Source organism: Nerophis lumbriciformis, linkage group LG30, assembly GCF_033978685.3.
Source record: "Nerophis lumbriciformis linkage group LG30, RoL_Nlum_v2.1, whole genome shotgun sequence".
Classification (NCBI taxonomy): Eukaryota; Metazoa; Chordata; class Actinopteri; order Syngnathiformes; family Syngnathidae; genus Nerophis; species Nerophis lumbriciformis.
In genome coordinates, this window is record NC_084577.2 from 5,316,661 (window position 1) to 5,334,589 (window position 17,929).

At 40.8% G+C, this 17,929-nt stretch overlaps 1 protein-coding gene across 1 annotated transcript in view; it reads right to left on the reverse strand.

Annotated features, from left to right (window-relative positions):
• Nucleotides 1-441: 441 nt before the first annotated feature.
• wdfy1 (WD repeat and FYVE domain containing 1) overlaps nucleotides 442-17,929 on the reverse strand; it is a 42,023-nt gene continuing 24,535 nt past the window's right edge. The window contains exons 7-12 of the mRNA XM_061925417.2: nucleotides 14,183-14,309; nucleotides 13,143-13,248; nucleotides 9,006-9,107; nucleotides 8,797-8,927; nucleotides 8,572-8,680; nucleotides 442-1,499 (exon numbers count right to left, since the gene is read on the reverse strand). Of these exons, the coding sequence (XP_061781401.1) occupies nucleotides 1,440-1,499; nucleotides 8,572-8,680; nucleotides 8,797-8,927; nucleotides 9,006-9,107; nucleotides 13,143-13,248; nucleotides 14,183-14,309 (635 nt within the window). The 3' untranslated portion in view covers nucleotides 442-1,439. The remainder of the gene's footprint in view (nucleotides 1,500-8,571; nucleotides 8,681-8,796; nucleotides 8,928-9,005; nucleotides 9,108-13,142; nucleotides 13,249-14,182; nucleotides 14,310-17,929) is intronic.

The window sequence follows — 17,929 nt, forward strand, 5'->3', positions numbered from 1 at the left end:
AGCGGTATTACATGGCGATGTTAGACATACAGACTGAGATACACATTTGCAAATTGTTTTGCCACAATACTAATTCCCTAGTACAACACTATGTATTGACTCACGCGGGCATAAAAAAGGACAATAAAACATACTTTACATAGATAATAAATACTTTACTACAAATATGAATATACACTACATAATGCAAAAGTGGAAGGTGATTACATCTAGACATTAGAATTGTACTCACATATGAACTAGCAAAGAAAGTGAAGGGCTTGTGCAATTCAGTGCAGGGATGAGTTTATAGAGCAACATGAGGGGGTAAGGGGGAGGTGGAAAAAAAACATGACTCAAACCAAAATACATCCAGACGTTGATGGCAAGAGAAAAGAAAAAGGCTACGAGAATGTGCCCTTCTCTCTTTAAGGCGGCTGAAGGAACAGTTAAGATCAGAGCTGGGAAGTCAACACTTCATGTGAACCAAGTGCTTTATGATAAAAGGAATGATACCTCATGGAATAATGCATGTTATACACTCACAAGGCCAGCACACAAACAGGGCAGTGAGACCTTTACTACATTTCTACACCTTAGCAAGTGCTTAATGATGCTGCAAAAAAAAAAAGCATAGGAGACTTTGCAAAGATGACCTGTTTCTATAGCAACGCACTCCCGATTATGGAGGGGGACGCGGAGTCAGCATTAGCACCGCTTTAAATACTCACAATATGATGGATTTACACGTGACAAGGTGGCCATGGTAACAACAACCAAAAAAAGGGAGGGTGATAATCCATTGATGTAAAACCTCCTGAGTGCGGTTTAAGGCCAACTGGTGAAAAAGAGACACAAAATCATCTAAAGTGGGAAATAACGTGTGATCAGAAGGTCTACTTTTGACTACATGTGGTCTTTTCTACACAGATGCAACAGAAGTACGCCATGGCGGGTCTGGAATTTGTCAACATTACAGTACCGATACTTAAAAAAGCCACAAAAAAGTATCAGAAGTATTAAATGTAAACACTAATATCAACACTCGTCCCACAGGAGGAGACATTAGAGTACATGCACACGTTTACACTAACTGTTGTGCTTAGTGCTGTGGTGTGTGTGTGTGTGTGTGTGCGTGCGTGCGTGTGTGTGTGTGTGTGCTAAGGAAGAGATCACACATTCATGTAGTGCGAAAATGAAAAGATCATTCCAAATGAAAAAGGGACTGCCAAGACATACGTTACTAGCATACACACACACACACGCGCGCACACATGCATGCACACACACACACACACACACACACACACACACACACATGCACGCACAAACACACACGCACACACGAACACGCACACACACGAACGTCCCCCAGGAGCTGGAGAGTCCAGGCATGATGGCGATGATGCACTGTACAGAGAGAGGGGTTTCCATGACACCGGAAGAGGGGCTGGACCCAATCAGCGAGGAGAAAAGCCTGTTGCTAAGCTACAGCCAACCACCTGCGTCATGTCCCAGATCTGTGGAGACAAATAGGCGATGAGAAGAAACTGGCAACTGTGATGATTTTTTTTTTTTTTTTACATGTAATCTTTCATTTCTTATACTAATTAAAAGTAATTTATATTCAACCAGAATGAACAATATGTCGCATATATTGTGTAGTCTGGGAACAGACTTGCAGCTGTCGGAGTCTTTTTGTCCGGAGCATTACTCCAACCTGGATTTAAATTGAAAGGGCGCCACTCTAAAACATTTTTACATTTAAAACAGTGCTGCCGATTACAATACCAATCATCTATGAGTGAGATCGGCCGATACTGTATTTATGGTGAGTGTTAATAACAGTTTACCAATATCAACACAATATTTAAACTAGTTCCTTATTCTCTTTCATTACATTGAGCAAAACAAAGTCAATGGTAAACAGTAACTAAAGAAAATGAAAAATTATTATCCATTTCTCATTTGAATTAGGGACGTGGCAATCAATCGGACGATGTACATTAAAAAGGATTTAACTATTTATTTGTAGTCCTCTGGCTGACAAGCGGCTAACAGCTAATTATGCGTCTCCATACACAGTGTGGAGCCGCTCTTTAAAGCAAATAATAATATCCTCCAAATAAACTGTATTTCTTAGTAGCTTAAATATGAATATAATGTATCGTTATCATTGGAGGATGAGGCTAAACATGTTAACACTGAGAGAATAAGGAACTTGTTTAAAAACGGCTAACAGCTAATTATGTGTCTCCATACACAGTGTGGAGCTGCTCTTTAAAGCTAATAATAATATCCTCCAAATAAACTGTATATCTTAGTAGCTTAAATATTAATATAATGTATCGTTATCATTGGAGAATGAGGCTAAACATGTTAACACCGAGAGAATAAGGAACTTGTTTAAAAACGGCTAACAGCTGATTATGTGTCTCCATACACAGTGTGGAGCCGCTCTTTAAATCTAATAATAATATCCTCCAAATAAACTGTATTTCTTAGTAGCTTAAATATGAATATAATGTATCGTTATCATTGGAGGATGAGGCTAAACATGTTAAACACCGAGAGAATAAGGAACTTGTTTAAAAACGTTGCTTATATTGTTGGACTGGCAATAGCACTCACCATACATACGGTTATTTCATATATTGGTATCAGCCAATCTCACTCGAGGATGAACGGTATCGGAATCGGCAGAGTAAAACCATGCTCGAAACATCCCTAATTTAACACTTGTGGTTTTTGCACTTAAAATCCTCCGGTGTCCAGGATATTTGTCCTTGAGAGTTTACCAAAAACAACTAAAAAGGGTTTTGAGAAAATAAAAATATCGACTAAATCACACTACTATCGTCACCACCAAAGTATGGATCGATCCACCCTTCTCTTACATGTCGTGTACTGATTGTGACAATGCTGAAACACCAACAGTTGCTATTATATTATCCTGTTTCTAGACTCTTTTTAATCTACCGTATATTACCAAATAGTAGCCCGGGCGTTTATTTCACAAAATGGGGTCAGACCCCGGGCGGTTATTAGGACATGGGCGGTTATTTGCACAAGGCTTTTATTTATTTTTGCACCAACCTGCACCAGGCCATTATTTGGTTACAATGGTCATTGTCCAGTATTTTTTTTTCGTACAAAAAACTTTAAAGGGGAACATTATCACCAGACCTATGTAAGCATCAATATATACCTTGATGTTGCAGAAAAAAGACCATATATTTTTTTAACCGATTTCCGAAATCTAAATGGGTGAATTTTGGCGAATTAAACGCCTTTCTATTATTCGCTCTCGGAGCGATGACGTCACAACATGACGTCACATCGGGAAGCAATCCGCCATTTTCTCACTTTCATCGGTGTGTTGTCGGAGGGTGTAACAACACGAACAGGGACGGATTCAAGTTGCACCAGTGGCCCAAAGATGCAAAAGTGGCAAGAAATTGGACGAAATTTGTTCAAAATACGAGGGTGTGGTGAAAGCCGACGAAATGGTCAGTCGTTTGTTCCGCACACTTTACTGACGAAAGCTATGCTACGACAGAGATGGCAAGAATGTGTGGATATCCTGCGACACTCAAAGCAGATGCATTTCCAACGATAAAGTCAAAGAAATCTGCCGCCAGACCCCCATTGAATCTGCCGGAGTGTGTGAGCAATTCAGGGACAAAGGACCCTGGTAGCACGGCAAGCAATGGCGGCAGTTTGTTCCCGCAGACGAGCGAGCTAAACCCCCTGGATGTCTTGTCTCACACCGTCTCTTATGCCACCGAAGATAATCAAGAGAAGAATATCGACCCTAGCTTCCCTGGCCTACTGACATCAACTCCAAAACTGGACAGATCAGCTTTCAGGAAAAGAGAGCGGATGAGGGTATGTCTACAGAATATATTAATTGATGAAAACGTTATTCATTACTCGCGGTTTTACGTAAATTATAATACATAAACTGTGTTTACCAATAATTTAGCTTAAAAACATTTATTGTTTTCAATCATTCGAGTACATTCGGGTAGTCTTGTGTAATGCAGTATTTTGTGTCTATTTAGGTATGGTTAACCTGAGTGCTGAAATCGTGGAAAAATATATGTTCTTAGCGTGCCTGAAATGGGCTGTCTGCACTCTCAAAGTGCATGTTGTTGCCAAATGTATTTCATATGCTGTAAACCTAGTTCATAGTTGTTAGTTTCCTTTAATGCCAAACAAACACATACCAATCGTTGGTTAGAAGGCGATCGCCAAATTCGTCCTCGCTTTCTCCCGTGTCGCTGGCTGTCGTGTCGTTTTCGTCGATTTCGCTTGCATACGGTTCAAACCGATATGGCTCAATAGCTTCAGTTTCTTCTTCAATTTCGTTTTCGCTACCTGCCTCCACACTACAACCATCCGTTTCAATACATGTGTAATCTGTTGAATCGCTTAAGCCGCTGAAATCCGAGTCTGAATCCGAGCTAATGTCGCTATATCTTGCTGTTCTATGCGCCATGTTTGTTTGTATTGGCATCACTGTGTGACGTCACAGGAAAATGGACAAGTGTATATAACGATGGTTAAAATCAGGCACTTTGAAGCTTTTTTTAGGGATATCGCGTGATGGGTACAATTTTGAAAAAAACTCAGAAAAATAAAATAAGCCACTGGGAACTGATTTTTAATGGTTTTAACCCTTCTGAAATTGTGATAATGTTCCCCTTTAAATGTAAAAGCTATTGTAAACATACAAACAAAAAAACAAGAGATCAACATGAGGTAGGCTATCAAAAGACAAGAGATCAACAGGGCCTCAACATGACAGTAGTGCAACAATTGTCAAATAGAATACCAATACTAAAAATAAAGAAACTTTTTAAATAAAGCAGCCTAACGGGAAAAATAAAATTATGGTACCAAGTACTCAAGTATAAAACCCACCATCAAAACAGAACAATAATACTGTCACTTAAATAAAATAAAGGCTACACTACTCCAAGTTTTAAATAAAGCAGCATACGTGATGTAACCACTGACACAAATTAGCATCAAGCTCGTCGCTCACTTTCTTCCTACCTCCACCAGATAAGCGAGCCCGTTTTCCATCGATTGCCGACTGAGATAGTAGTTCTCCCTTTTTTTGTTTCCATTCTCGTACACGTTTTGGGTCAATGTTAAACTGCCTGGCCGCTGCCAAACCAGAATTCTGCTCCGCATACTTCACAACCGCTAGCTTGAACTTTAAGTCAAACTTACTGTTCTTCTTCCCCCTTAAAGTATTCCCGTCCATCAGTTGTGGTGTACCGGTATCCTGTTCATTCAACTCGCTGCTGCTGTTGCTTGCCATGCTGAAACCTTTCCTCGTGGGTTTGTTGTTGTCGTTGAGTGTGTGTTACGCTATATGCGGTGACCCATTGCAATATGTTGATTACCCAGAATCCCCACGTAACATCTGCTGTTACCGTAATTACCAGAATTACTGCACCTTTGCTTTTCCTTTTAGCTTATAAATTGGGCTTAATGAAATCAATATGATTTTAATCTAAATTATGCAAATAACAGCCCATGGACAGCTATTTGGACATGGGCGGTTATTAGGAAGAGGCGGTTAATTCACAAAATGGGGTCAGACCCCGGGCGGCTATTAGGACATGGGTGGTTATTTGCACAAGGGCGTTTATTTGGTAATATACGGTACTTGTTAATTTTATGTTAAATCTGCTTACGTACTTCCTGCTGTAACGTGGTCTTTTTTTTCGTGTCGTTTCAAGCTAGCTTAGCTATTAGCATACCTGCTCCTGGCTTGCTCTCAGTGTGTAACATGATTAGCCTCGTCCTCCAGTGATAATGCTAGATGATATTGCACTTGAGATACTAAAAAATGCAGTTTATTTGCCGTAATGGAAGTGAATATTATGAGCTTGAGGGAGCGGCTCGACACTGTGTATGGAGACAGACAATTAGCTGCTTGTTACTTTTTGTCTGAGGCACTAAAAATAAATAAAGTTTCAGCCAGAGGGCATTGGCATTTGTTATCGGCATCAAAAGGCATCGGCAATGGCGATCATGTACTTTTTCACTAAAGTGGTGGCCAATCAATTAAAAATGCTAAACAAAAAACAAATATCGTATTTTCTGGACTATAAGTCGCTACTTTTTTCCAACGCTTTGCACCCTGTGGCTAATTTATGGATTTTTCTTCGCTAATGGCCATATTGCTTTGAATTCAACAAATAGTTTTCTAATTATACTGACAGACACTGAAAAAGTGTGTTATTGTTTGTGCTATGGCGCCATATTTTGGACAACTTTGCTCACTACAGGTGGTGTGGGTTGAAAATGTACTTACTATTTTGTGCCTTGAACCAGAAGTATAACCCTCCATATCGTTTCAGCTCGAAAGGATTCTTCATTCATTCACTATTCACAGTTGTAAGTTTTACCATTTAACTAAAACTATTCATACTTACTAAACCTTCCGATGTGTGATGTCTGTAGGAGTGTTTTCATGCATATTTGTACGTGCTATCGTAATGTAATCAAGCTGCCGTTAACATACTTACACCTCTACAAGTGTCCGTGTTAGTATTTATTATTTATTAACCTATGATGGCATTCTTTTTGTATTGTTTCAGTTTCATAAATCCACCAAAACGTCACTGTGGAGTTATTGAGTCTGTTTAGCTGATTGGAGAGCTAGCTTCCACAGTTAGTGGGTCCATGACGATGACTTCTGTTTTGTTTGATCATCAGTTTTACTGCGCTGCTACAGGCACCGTTTGGAAACAATTAAGGTATGTCAATAAACATATACAAAACCTTTCGTACCGGTATATATCTGCGGCTAATATATGTAACAATATTTTTGTATTCTGAAATTTGGCGGGTGCGGCTTTAATACCACTAGCCCTGGAAATATGCTGTATCCTTTACTAGCCAAACAAAACATGTTATCTCTGTGTTATTGGTGACAAAAAATGAATGTCATATATGCGTAGGTGGTCTCTTCATCCAGCTTTGCCACAGTCAGGGCGAGTTGGTACCACTGCCCTGGCGCGCCGGCTTTTGTGTACTAGCTCGCGGTAGAAGCGATCGCATTAATTAATTGACTACCATAAAGAAATCAAAAAAAAAAAAACGTTTGGAAGTTTCTTTAAAGCAGAACGGGACAGTGAAGAGTATAATGATAATTATAATACACAAGATCAGGGGTGCTCATTACGTCGATCGCGATCTACCGGTCGATCTCGGAGGGTGTGTCAGTCGATCACCAGCCAGGCATTAAAAAAATAGTCCTAAAAATGAGCGATCATAAATCTTCACTATGACATCACTTTCGTCACTTGATTGACATTCTCGGCACCCGGGGGTCTTCTGAGATGACGCTGGCTGCTGCCAGCTCATTAAAATTACCGACTGGAAGGCGAGAAACACTTTATTTCAACAGACTCTGGCGCCGTACCTGTCGTCAAAACTCCAAAGACCGACTGCACAGTTGCACAATAAAAGCTCTGCTTCATCCTGCCTGCGCTACCAAAATAAGAGTCTCAGAAAGCTGGCGTGCACAAGCTAGCAAGCTACGGAGTTTGCCGACAATGTATTTCTTGTAAAGTGTATACAAAGGAGTACGGAAGCTGGACAAATAAGATGCCAAAAACCAACCACTTTCATGTGGTATTGGACAGAAAGGAGGACTTTTTTTCTCCTCCATTCGAAAATGCGGACGTTATCATCACCACTGTCTGATTCCAATCAATGCAAGTCATCACAATCAGGTAATACACCAACTTATATTCTTGTCTTCATGAAAGAAAGGAATCTATATGTGTTTAACATGCTTGTATTATCTTTAACCACCTTTAACTTGTTAACAATATTAACTATATGTGTTAAACATGCTTGTATTATCTTTAACCACCTTTAAGTTGTTAACAATATTAACTATATGTGTTAAACATGCTTGTATTATCTTTAACCACCTTTAAGTTGTTAACAATATTAACTATATGTGTTAAACATGCTTGTTTTATCTTTAACCACCTTTAAGTTAACAATATTAACTATAAGTGTTAAACATGCTTGTATTATCTTTAAACACCTTTAACTTGTTAACAATAATAACTATATGTGTTAAACATGCTTGCATTATCATTAAACACCTTTAACTTGTTAACAAAAACATATATTTCATAAATAGGTAAATATAAATTATATATATGAATGAGGTAGATCCCCATGACTTGATCAATTGAAAAGTAGCTCGCCTGCAGAAAAAGTGTGAGCACCCCTGCACAAGATGGTGCGTGTGTATGTGTGTGTGTGTGTGTGTGTGTGTGTGTGTGTGTGTGTGTGTCTCAGAGAATCGCAATCTCAATTTTAAGCGAGAAAATCATGATTCACATTTTATGCAGAATTGTGCAGCTCGAGTCCAGAAGATGCAGCACAGCTTCAGGCTATGTCAATGAAAACACAGATCTTTCTATACACACAAAGCCCTGGAAACATCCTGAATGTTTTTTGCGTGATTTTAAAGACAAAAACCAATGTTTGCGTGTGGACAAGAGGCCAAAATGCATGGAAAAATATGTTTTCAAAAGAACTGTCAACCTTCACAATGCGGTCACTTCCACAGGTGACCATCAGGCCTCTGGATGGGTCCATGTGCATGCGAGCAATGTTGTGTTTCCCCTCATGGAATGTGGCCAACGGAGTTCGACTGCAAATACACAGACAAAAATGTGCACAGTTAACCAGGCTTGTCCCCAAGTGGTCATGAAGCAGAAAAAGAAGATAAGTCTTCAGGTGCAAACGTGTACAGAAGACTTGACTCACTCTTCTTCCTTGATGGAGTCAAAACAGGCGTCGCACACCCGCACTGGGAACTCAAAGCCCATGATTGGATATGTGGAGCGTTTAGAACTACATTTCCCACACACAGCTTTGCCACACTTCCTGCAGTGGTGCTGCAGCACAGTAAACACGCCGAATAAGATTCAGTAAGAACTGTTACAAAAGCACCCTACTACTGACAACACGAGTACCTGTCTGAGTCCCAATGTCTTGGTGTCCCACATCTGCTTGACATTCCAAAAGAAAGGCTGCTCACACTTCTGACAAGAGTCGCTTTCCAACCACTGAGGTGCCTGCAAACACATGAAAAAGTAAAAGGTTTTACGAAATCAAAATACCATTAAAATGACCACAGATTAGCTTTTCAGTATAATAATTGTTCCATATCAGCCACTATAAACTACAATACACAAATATAGTGGTACCTCATTTTTGCTCCAGTTTTGGTGCACTGTCTAAGTGATCAGACAGACAAACATTGCATGTAACAAAGTAGTTTGTTTGCCCACATTTTATTCCCCTGAATCAAGTGACCAAACAAATAATCTCACAAGTTTGCGCTTCAGTTTCTGTGTTTTTTTATAGAATAAATAAGTAACCTTTGGGCCAAAGCAAGTTGTGACTGTGAGTGCCAGCACTTTAATGAAAAAGGTGCGAAATAGGGGTGTTCTCATTTATTTAATTTATTTTGTAGTGTGGAATTTAAGAAAATTCTTGATCCAGTGAAATAACTCAAACAGAACAATAGCAAGTATGAAAAACACTAACCTATTTATTACTAACTGTCTCAAATTGACTTAAGCTTTATATAAATTGGAGTAGGAATTGCTTTTTTGGATACACCTAGAGACCACAATAATTCATTAAGTTCATGACACAGTAAGTTGAATTATGTGAACGTTTGTTATTGGAAGTAGTATGCAAATATCATTATTTGACACTTGTTCGGTCGATCTACGTTCCCATCCTCACTTATGGTCATGAGCTTTAGGTTGTGACCGAAAGAACAAGATCATGGGTACAAGCGGCCAAAATGAGCTTCCTCCGCCGGGTGGCGGGGCTCTCCCATAGAGATAGGGTGAGAAGCTCTGTCATCCGGGAGGATCTCAAAGTAAAGCCGCTGCTCCTCCACACCGAGAGGAGCCAGATGAGGTGGTTGGGGCATCTGGTTAGGATGCCACCCAAATGCCTCCCTAGGGAGGTGTTTCGGGCACGTCCGACCGGTAGGAGGACACGGGGAAGACCCAGGACACGTTGGGAAGACTATCTCTCCCGGCTGGCCTGGGAACGCCTCGGGATCCCCAGGGAGGAGCTGGACGAAGTGGCTGGGGAGAGGGAAGTCTGGGCTTCCCTACTTAAGCTGCTGCCCCCGCGACACGACCTCGGATAAGTGGAAAAAGATGGATGGATGACACTTGTTCACATTGACAAATGTGTTTTAAACACCAATATTGTTTTATAAAGTATTCTTATTATGTATGTCTATTTTTTGAGCTATTGTGTGTCTAGCGGTTGGGTAGTTTTTAGTGGCCTACCCTGGTTGCCTTTTGTAAATTACTTCACTAAAATAAAAGAAAATATCAACCTTGTGTGCTTATTGGAGGACATTTAGCTGTTAACTGATTCTCAAGCTTTCACAAGGTTATTGTATTGTTGCTTATATTGGAGATTTTACACGCAGCCGATGTAATACAACTTGTTTTTTGCTGTTATGGAAACGATATATACATCGGATCTGGACACCCTCTAGTCCAGGGGTCGGCAACCTTTACCACTCAAAGAGCCATTTTGACCAGTTACACAAATTAAAGAAAACAATGGGAGCCACAAAAATCTTTTGAAATTTAAAATGAAATAACACTGCATACAAAGTTTTTTTTTTGCTTTGTGCTATGTATAAACCAAGGGTCTCAGACACGCGGCCCACACCTTAATATGAAAATTGAATGTTAGTGCGGCCCGCGAGTTTTATATGAATGGCGCTTGACAGCGTCATACTTGTCAACCCTCCCAATTTTTCCGGCAGACTACGAATTTCAGGGCAACTATTCTCTCGAACGTGCCGTGATGGTACAGCATTTAGCGCCCACTACAACCAGCGTGCCGGCCCAGCCACACGTTGTATGGGACTTACGCTTGCTCACGTAAGTGACAGCAAGGCATACTTGGTCAACAACCATACAGGTTACACTGACGGTGGCGGTATAAAAAACTTTAACACTCTTACTAATAATGCGCCACACTGTGAACCCACACCAAACAAGAATGACAAACACATTTCGGGAGAACATCTGCACCGTAACACAACATAAACACAACAGAACAACTACCCAGAATCCCATGCAGCCCTAACTCTTCCGGGCTACATAATACACCCCCGCTACCAAACCCCGCCCACCTCAACCGACGCATGGGGGAGGGGGGGTGATGTGTGGGGGAGCAGGGTTGGGGTGGGGGCGGGGTTTGGTGGTAGCAGGGGTGTATAATGTAGCCCGGAAGAGTCAGGGCTGCATGGGATTCTGGGTATTTGTTCTGTTGTGTTTATGTTGTGTTAAAGGGGAACATTATCACCAGACCTATGTAAGCGTCAATATATGCCTTGATGTTGCAGAAAAAAGACTATATATTTTTTTAACCGATTTCCGAACTCTAAATGGGTGAATTTTGGCGAATTAAACGCCTTTCTATTATTCGCTCTCGGAGGACGTTGTGACGTCACATCGGGAAGCAATCCGCCATTTTCTCACTTTCGTCGGTGTGTTGTCGGAGGGTGTAACAACACGAACAGGGACGGATTCAAGTTGCACCAGTGGCCCAAAGATGCGAAAGTGGCAAGAAATTGGACGAAATTTGTTCAAAATACGAGGCTGTGGGGAAAGCTGACGAAATGGTCAGTCGTTTGTTCCGCACATTTTACCGACAAAAGCTATGCTATGACAGAGATGGCAAGAATGTGTGGATATCCTGCAACACTCAAAGCAGATGCTGACATCAACTCTAAAACTGGACAGATCATCTTTCAGGAAAAGAGAGCGGATGAGGGTATGTCTACAGAATAAATTAATTGATGAAAACTTTATTCATTACTCGCGGTTTTACGTAAATGATTATACATAAACTGTGTTTACCAATAATTTAGCTTAAAAACATTTATTTTTTTCAATCATTCAAGTACATTCGGGTAGTCTTGTGTAATGCAGTATTTTGTGTCTATTTAGGTATGGTTAACCTGAGTGCTGAAATCGTGGAAAAATATATGTTCTTAGCGCGCCTGAAATGGGCTGTCTGCACTCTCAAAGTGCATGTTGTCGCCAAAAGTATTTCATATGCTGTAAACGTAGTTCATAGTTGTTAGTTTCCTTTAATGCCAAACAAACACATACCAATCGTTGGTTAGAAGGCGATCGCCGAATTCGTCCTCGCTTTCTCCCGTGTCGTGTTCGTCGGTTTCGCTTGCATACGGTTCCAACCGATAAGGCTCAATAGCTTCAGTTTCTTCTTCAATTTCGTTTTCACTACCTGCCTCCACACTACAACCATCCGTTTCAATACATGCGTAATCTGTTGAATCGCTTAAGCCGCTGAAATCCGAGTCTGAATCCGAGCTAATGTCGCTATACCTTGCTAATCTATCCGCCATGTTTGTTTGTATTGGCATCACTGTGTGACGTCACAGGAAAATGAACGGGTGTATATAACGATGGTTAAAATCAGGCACTTTGAAGCTTTTTTTAGGGATATTGCGTGATGGGTAAAATTTTGAAAAAAATTCGAAAAATAAAATAAGCCACTGGGAACTGATTTTTAATGGTTTTAACCCTTCTGAAATTGTGATAATGTTTCCCTTTAAGCTGCAGATGTTCTCCTGAAATGTGTTTGTCATTCTTGTTTGGTTTTGGTTCAAAGTGTGGCGCATTATTAGTAAAAGTGTTAAAGTTGTTTTATATGGCCACCGTCAGTGTAACCTGTGTGACTGTTGAGCAAGTGTGCCTTGCTGTCACTTGCGTGTGCAAGTAGGAAATGCATACAACAAAAGGCTGGGCTGGCACGCTGTTTGTACAGATTGTAGAGGGCGCTGAATGCTGTACCATCATGGCACGCCCTTATTATTATTGTTAGGGTGAAAATCGGAGAATATTAATCCCGGGAGTTTTCTACAAGAGGCACCGAAATCCGGAAATCTCCCGGGAAAATCGTGAGGGTCGGCAAGTATGCAGCGGAGCCGCATCAGAGTGATCAAAGAGCCGCATGCTGCTCCGGAGCCGCGGGTTGCCGACCCCTGCCCTAGTCACATCCCACACCCTTTGAAAAGTAATATTGCTGCAAACCTCTTCTCTGGCTGTGTCCATGTTCCACACGGCGATACCTCCGTCAGCTGAGCACGACATCAACTGCCTGGTCAGCTGCATGTAGCACAGAGCCTGGACACGCTCACTAAAAAAAAAAAAGAGTCAAAACGCCAACTTTTGTCAGAATGTTGAAAGGGTTGCATAGTTTCATAATACATATACTTTATAAGTAAAACCAAATAATATTAAAAAAGAAATGTGAGGTGAGTCAATGGTGTAAAAATGGGCAGGGCTTGATGATAATGAAAATCTGCATGGAAACCAAGGGAGTTAAAGACCAGGCAGTCAGATGTTTGTGGCATCACTAACGCCTGTGTGTCAAAAAGGGTCTGGAAGAGAGTGTCAACAAAAGGCACAAATGTGCATGGGCTCTTAACACACAAACTCACATGGTATAAAAAAAAGTGTGACAGAAAAATGCTGCAATCACATGAAGCCTGCACACACAAATCCCCCGAAACACATGCAAGAGAAAATTCTGCAAGTTCAGAGAACAATACAGAAGTTTACCAGGCTATTGGTTAACGGTCATGCAGTTATGGGGAAAGTGAGCGTTTTTGTGATTTGCAGCATTTTTCTTTGGCATTTGTCTTTGATCCTGCAGTGTTTATTTGATCTCAACATTTGAATGTGTTTCATAATGTTTGTGGGTTGATATAATTTCTGTGTTTGGAGCGTTTGGACATTGCTGTGCATTTGTCCCTATCAGCTACCGTAGAAATGATGAATATTTTTATGAACATTTATTGAGTATGTCATTGTCAGTTCCATATTGTACATGTAGTACATAATATACATACATATAGCTGGACAACAATCTAGGGTTCTATACCATTATTATTGTTTAAAAAATAACGGGTAATGGGAAGAAGTGTAAACTTTTTGCATCCCACCTCTTTTCCATAGTGCATAGGGGCCGCATAACTAGTTTTTTGAGAGCAATGTGAAACCAGTATCAAATTCAATGGTGATACAAAAACAAGAAGAGATAGCAGATTGAGTGAGGCTGCATGACTTACTGGTGTCCATGCAACAGTAAGGTGCGCCCTTTGCGTCCCCCTATGTCCCACATGATGACGCTGTGGTCGGACGCCCCTGAGAAGAGTAGCCTATGGATGGGGTCCCACCACAAAGCTCCTATGCTGCCTGGAAAATATAAGAAGTCATTTCAACGCTTGAGCTTGTTTGTTGGTGCCACCACATGAAGAGAAACCTGCATGCGTTGACTCTTTATTTGCATTGAATTACAACTCTATGTCCTCTACAGCGTGACTTAACTGATTATTTCACAAATGAGCATAAATAATTTTGACAAATTAGGTTATTACGCAATGAGACAACTTTTAGTTATCTTTTGATTAAGTAATTTAACAATTTTATATACAGGTAAAAGCCAGTAAATTAGAATATTTTGAAAAACTTGATTTATTTCAGTAATTGCATTCAAAAGGTGTAACTTGTACATTATATTTATTCATTGCACACAGACTGATGCATTCAAATGTTTATTTCATTTAATTTTGTTGATTTGAAGTGGCAACAAATGAAAATCCAAAATTCCGTGTGTCACAAAATTAGAATATTGTGTAAGGGTTAAATTTTGAAGACACCTGGTGCCACAAACTAATCAGCTGATTAACTCAAAACACCTGCAAAGGGCTTGAAATGGTCTCTCAGTCCAGTTCTGAAGCCTACACAAACATGGGGAAGACTTCAGATTTGACAGCTGTCCAAAAGGCAACCATCGACACATTGCACAAGGAGCGAAAGACACAAAAGGTTTTTGCTGAAGAGGCTGGCTGTTCTCAGAGCTCTGTGTCCAAACACATTAATGGAGAGGCAAAGGGAAGGAAAAACTGTGGTCAGAAAAAGTGTACAAGCGATAGGGATCACCGCGCCCTGGTCAAGATTGTGAAAAAAAACCCATTCAAAAATGTGGGGGAGATTCAGAAGGAGTGGACAGCTGCTGGAGTCAGTGCTTCAAGATCCACCACCAAGAGACGCTTGAAAGACATGGGTTTCAACTGCCGCATACCTCGTGTCAAGCCACTGTTGACCAAGAAACAGCGCGAAAAGCGTCTCACCTGGGCTAAGGGAAAAAAGAGCTGGACTGCTGCTGAGTGGTCCAAAGTCATGTTTTCTGACGAAAGCAAATTTTGCATTTCCTTTGGAAATCGAGGTCCCAGAGTCTGGAGGAAGACAGGAGAGGCACAGGATCCACGTTGCCTGAAGTCTAGTGTAAAGTTTCCACCATCAGTGATGGTTTGGGGTGCCATGTCATCTGCTGGTGTCGGTCCACTCTGTTTCCTGAGATCCAGGGTCAACGCAGCCGTCTACCAGCATGTTTTAGAGCACTTCATGCTTCCTGCTGCTGACCTGCTCTATGGAGATGGAGATTTCAAGTTCCAACAGGACTTGGCGCCTGCACACAGCGCAAATCTACCCGTGCCTGGTTTACGGACCACGGTATTTCTGTTCTAAATTGGCCCGCCAACTCCCCTGACCTTAGCCCCATAGAAAATCTGTGGGGTATTGTGAAAAGGAAGATGTAGAATGCCAGACCCAAAAACGCAGAAGAGTTGAAGGCCACTATCAGAGCAACCTGGGCTCTCATAACACCTGAGCAGTGCCAGAAACTCTTCGACTCCATGCCACGCCGCATTAACGCAGTAATTGAGGCAAAAGGAGCTCCAACCAAGTATTGAGTATTGTACATGCTCATATTTTTCATTTTCATACTTTTCAGTTGGCCAACATTTCTAAAAATCCCTTTTTTGTATTAGCCTTAAGTAATATTCTAATTTTGTGACACACGGAATTTTGGATTTTCATTTGTTGCCACTTCAAATCATCAAAATTAAATGAAATAAACATTTGAATGCATCAGTCTGTGTGCAATGAATAAATATAATGTACAAGTTACACCTTTTGAATGCAATTACTGAAATAAATCAAGTTTTTCAAAATATTCTAATTTACTGGCTTTTACCTGTATATGTTTGTTCTCAGCAGTTCTGTTGTAAAAGCGAGCATCTCTCCAACAACTAATCCTTGTTAATATATTTTTGGCAAACCATGGAATTTTAAACATTTTATGTTACGAGTAACTTGCCCGATATTAGACAACAGAACCTCGATTTACAACTCCACTATATGCATCTTTTCGATTTACAAACTTTTATATCAAGGCAAGTGTGCCTCTGTGTGCGACCCATGTCCCTGTGTAGGAACACTTTATTTATTCATTTTGTTGTCCGCCCCAAGGCAAAAAGCAGGGTGCAACATTTTTGGGGAGGCGTAGCCCTTCAGGCCACTTAATGCGCTTTGCAGTACACTACTGTTTTTTTTACCTTTTGTCCATTTTTGCAACTCATTATGAGTCCCAAAAAGTAAACAGACACTCAAAAGAGTGGAAGAATTGACCACAGCAAATTTTAATTGTGATGAGACCGGACTTTTCTGGAAAAAATATGCCAGAGCAGACTTATTTCACAGCGGAGGAAAATACACTACTTTCAGCAGCACAAGAGAAGCACTCAAGGTTTCTAAGAGAACAGTGGGCTCCATAATCCTTAAAAGGAAGAAGTTTGGGACGACCTCAACTCTTCCTAGACCTGATCGTGCAGCCAAACTAAGCAATTGTGGGAGAAGAGCCTTGGTGATAGAGGTAAAGAAGAACCAAAGATCACTGTGGCTGAGCTCCAGAGATGCAGAAGGGAGATGGGAGAAAGTCAACTATCAGTGCAGCCCTCCACCAGTCGGGGCTTTATTGCACAGTGGGCCGACGGAAGCCTCTTCTCAGTGCAAGACATATGAAAGCCTGCATAGTTTGCCAAAAACACATGAACGACTCCCAGACTCTGAGAAATAAGATTCTCTGGCCTGATGAGACCGAGATTTAACTTTTTGCCGTTAGTTCTAAGCAGCATGTGTGGAGAAAACCAGGCACTGCTCATCACCTGCCTAACACAATCCCAAGAATGAAACGAAACATGGTGGTGGCAGCATCATCATATGGGGGTGTTTTTCAGCTGCAGGGACAGGACGACTGTTTGCAATTGAAGGAAAAATAAATGCGGCCAAGTACAGAGAAAACCTCTTCCAGAGTGCTCAGGACCTCAGACTGGGCCGAAAGGTCTCCTACCAACAAGACAATGACTCCAAGCACTAGGGATGTCCCGATCCAGGTTTTTGCACTTCCGATCCGATACCGATATTGTTTTAGCACTTCCGATCCGATACCGATACTGACCGATACCGATACTGACCGATACTGGCCTATCCAAGCATGTATTAAAGTTTAAAGTTATTTAGCCTACTTAGTTGTCAGAACCATGTTGAAAAGGGTTTTAGTACTCTTGATAACAACTAGCCAGCTGAATTAGGGGAGTTTGAATAATACACAATGGTTGGTAACAAGAAACTGACCTGTTTATTAAAGGATAAACACAAAATAGACAAAATTATACATGACAAACAGAAATGGCATCATTGAACTAGGGCTGGGCGATATGGCCTTTTTTTAATATTGCGATATTTTAAGGCCATATTGCGATACACGATATATATCTCGATATTTTGCCTTAGCCTTGAATGAACACTTGATGCATATAATCACAGCAGTATGATGATTCTATGTGTCTACATTAAAACATTCTTCTTCATACTGCATTAATATATGCTACTTTTAAACGTTCACGCAGAGAGGGAAATCACAACTAAAAAAAATCACTATTTTTTTCATACGGTGTTGATGTGGAAATGTT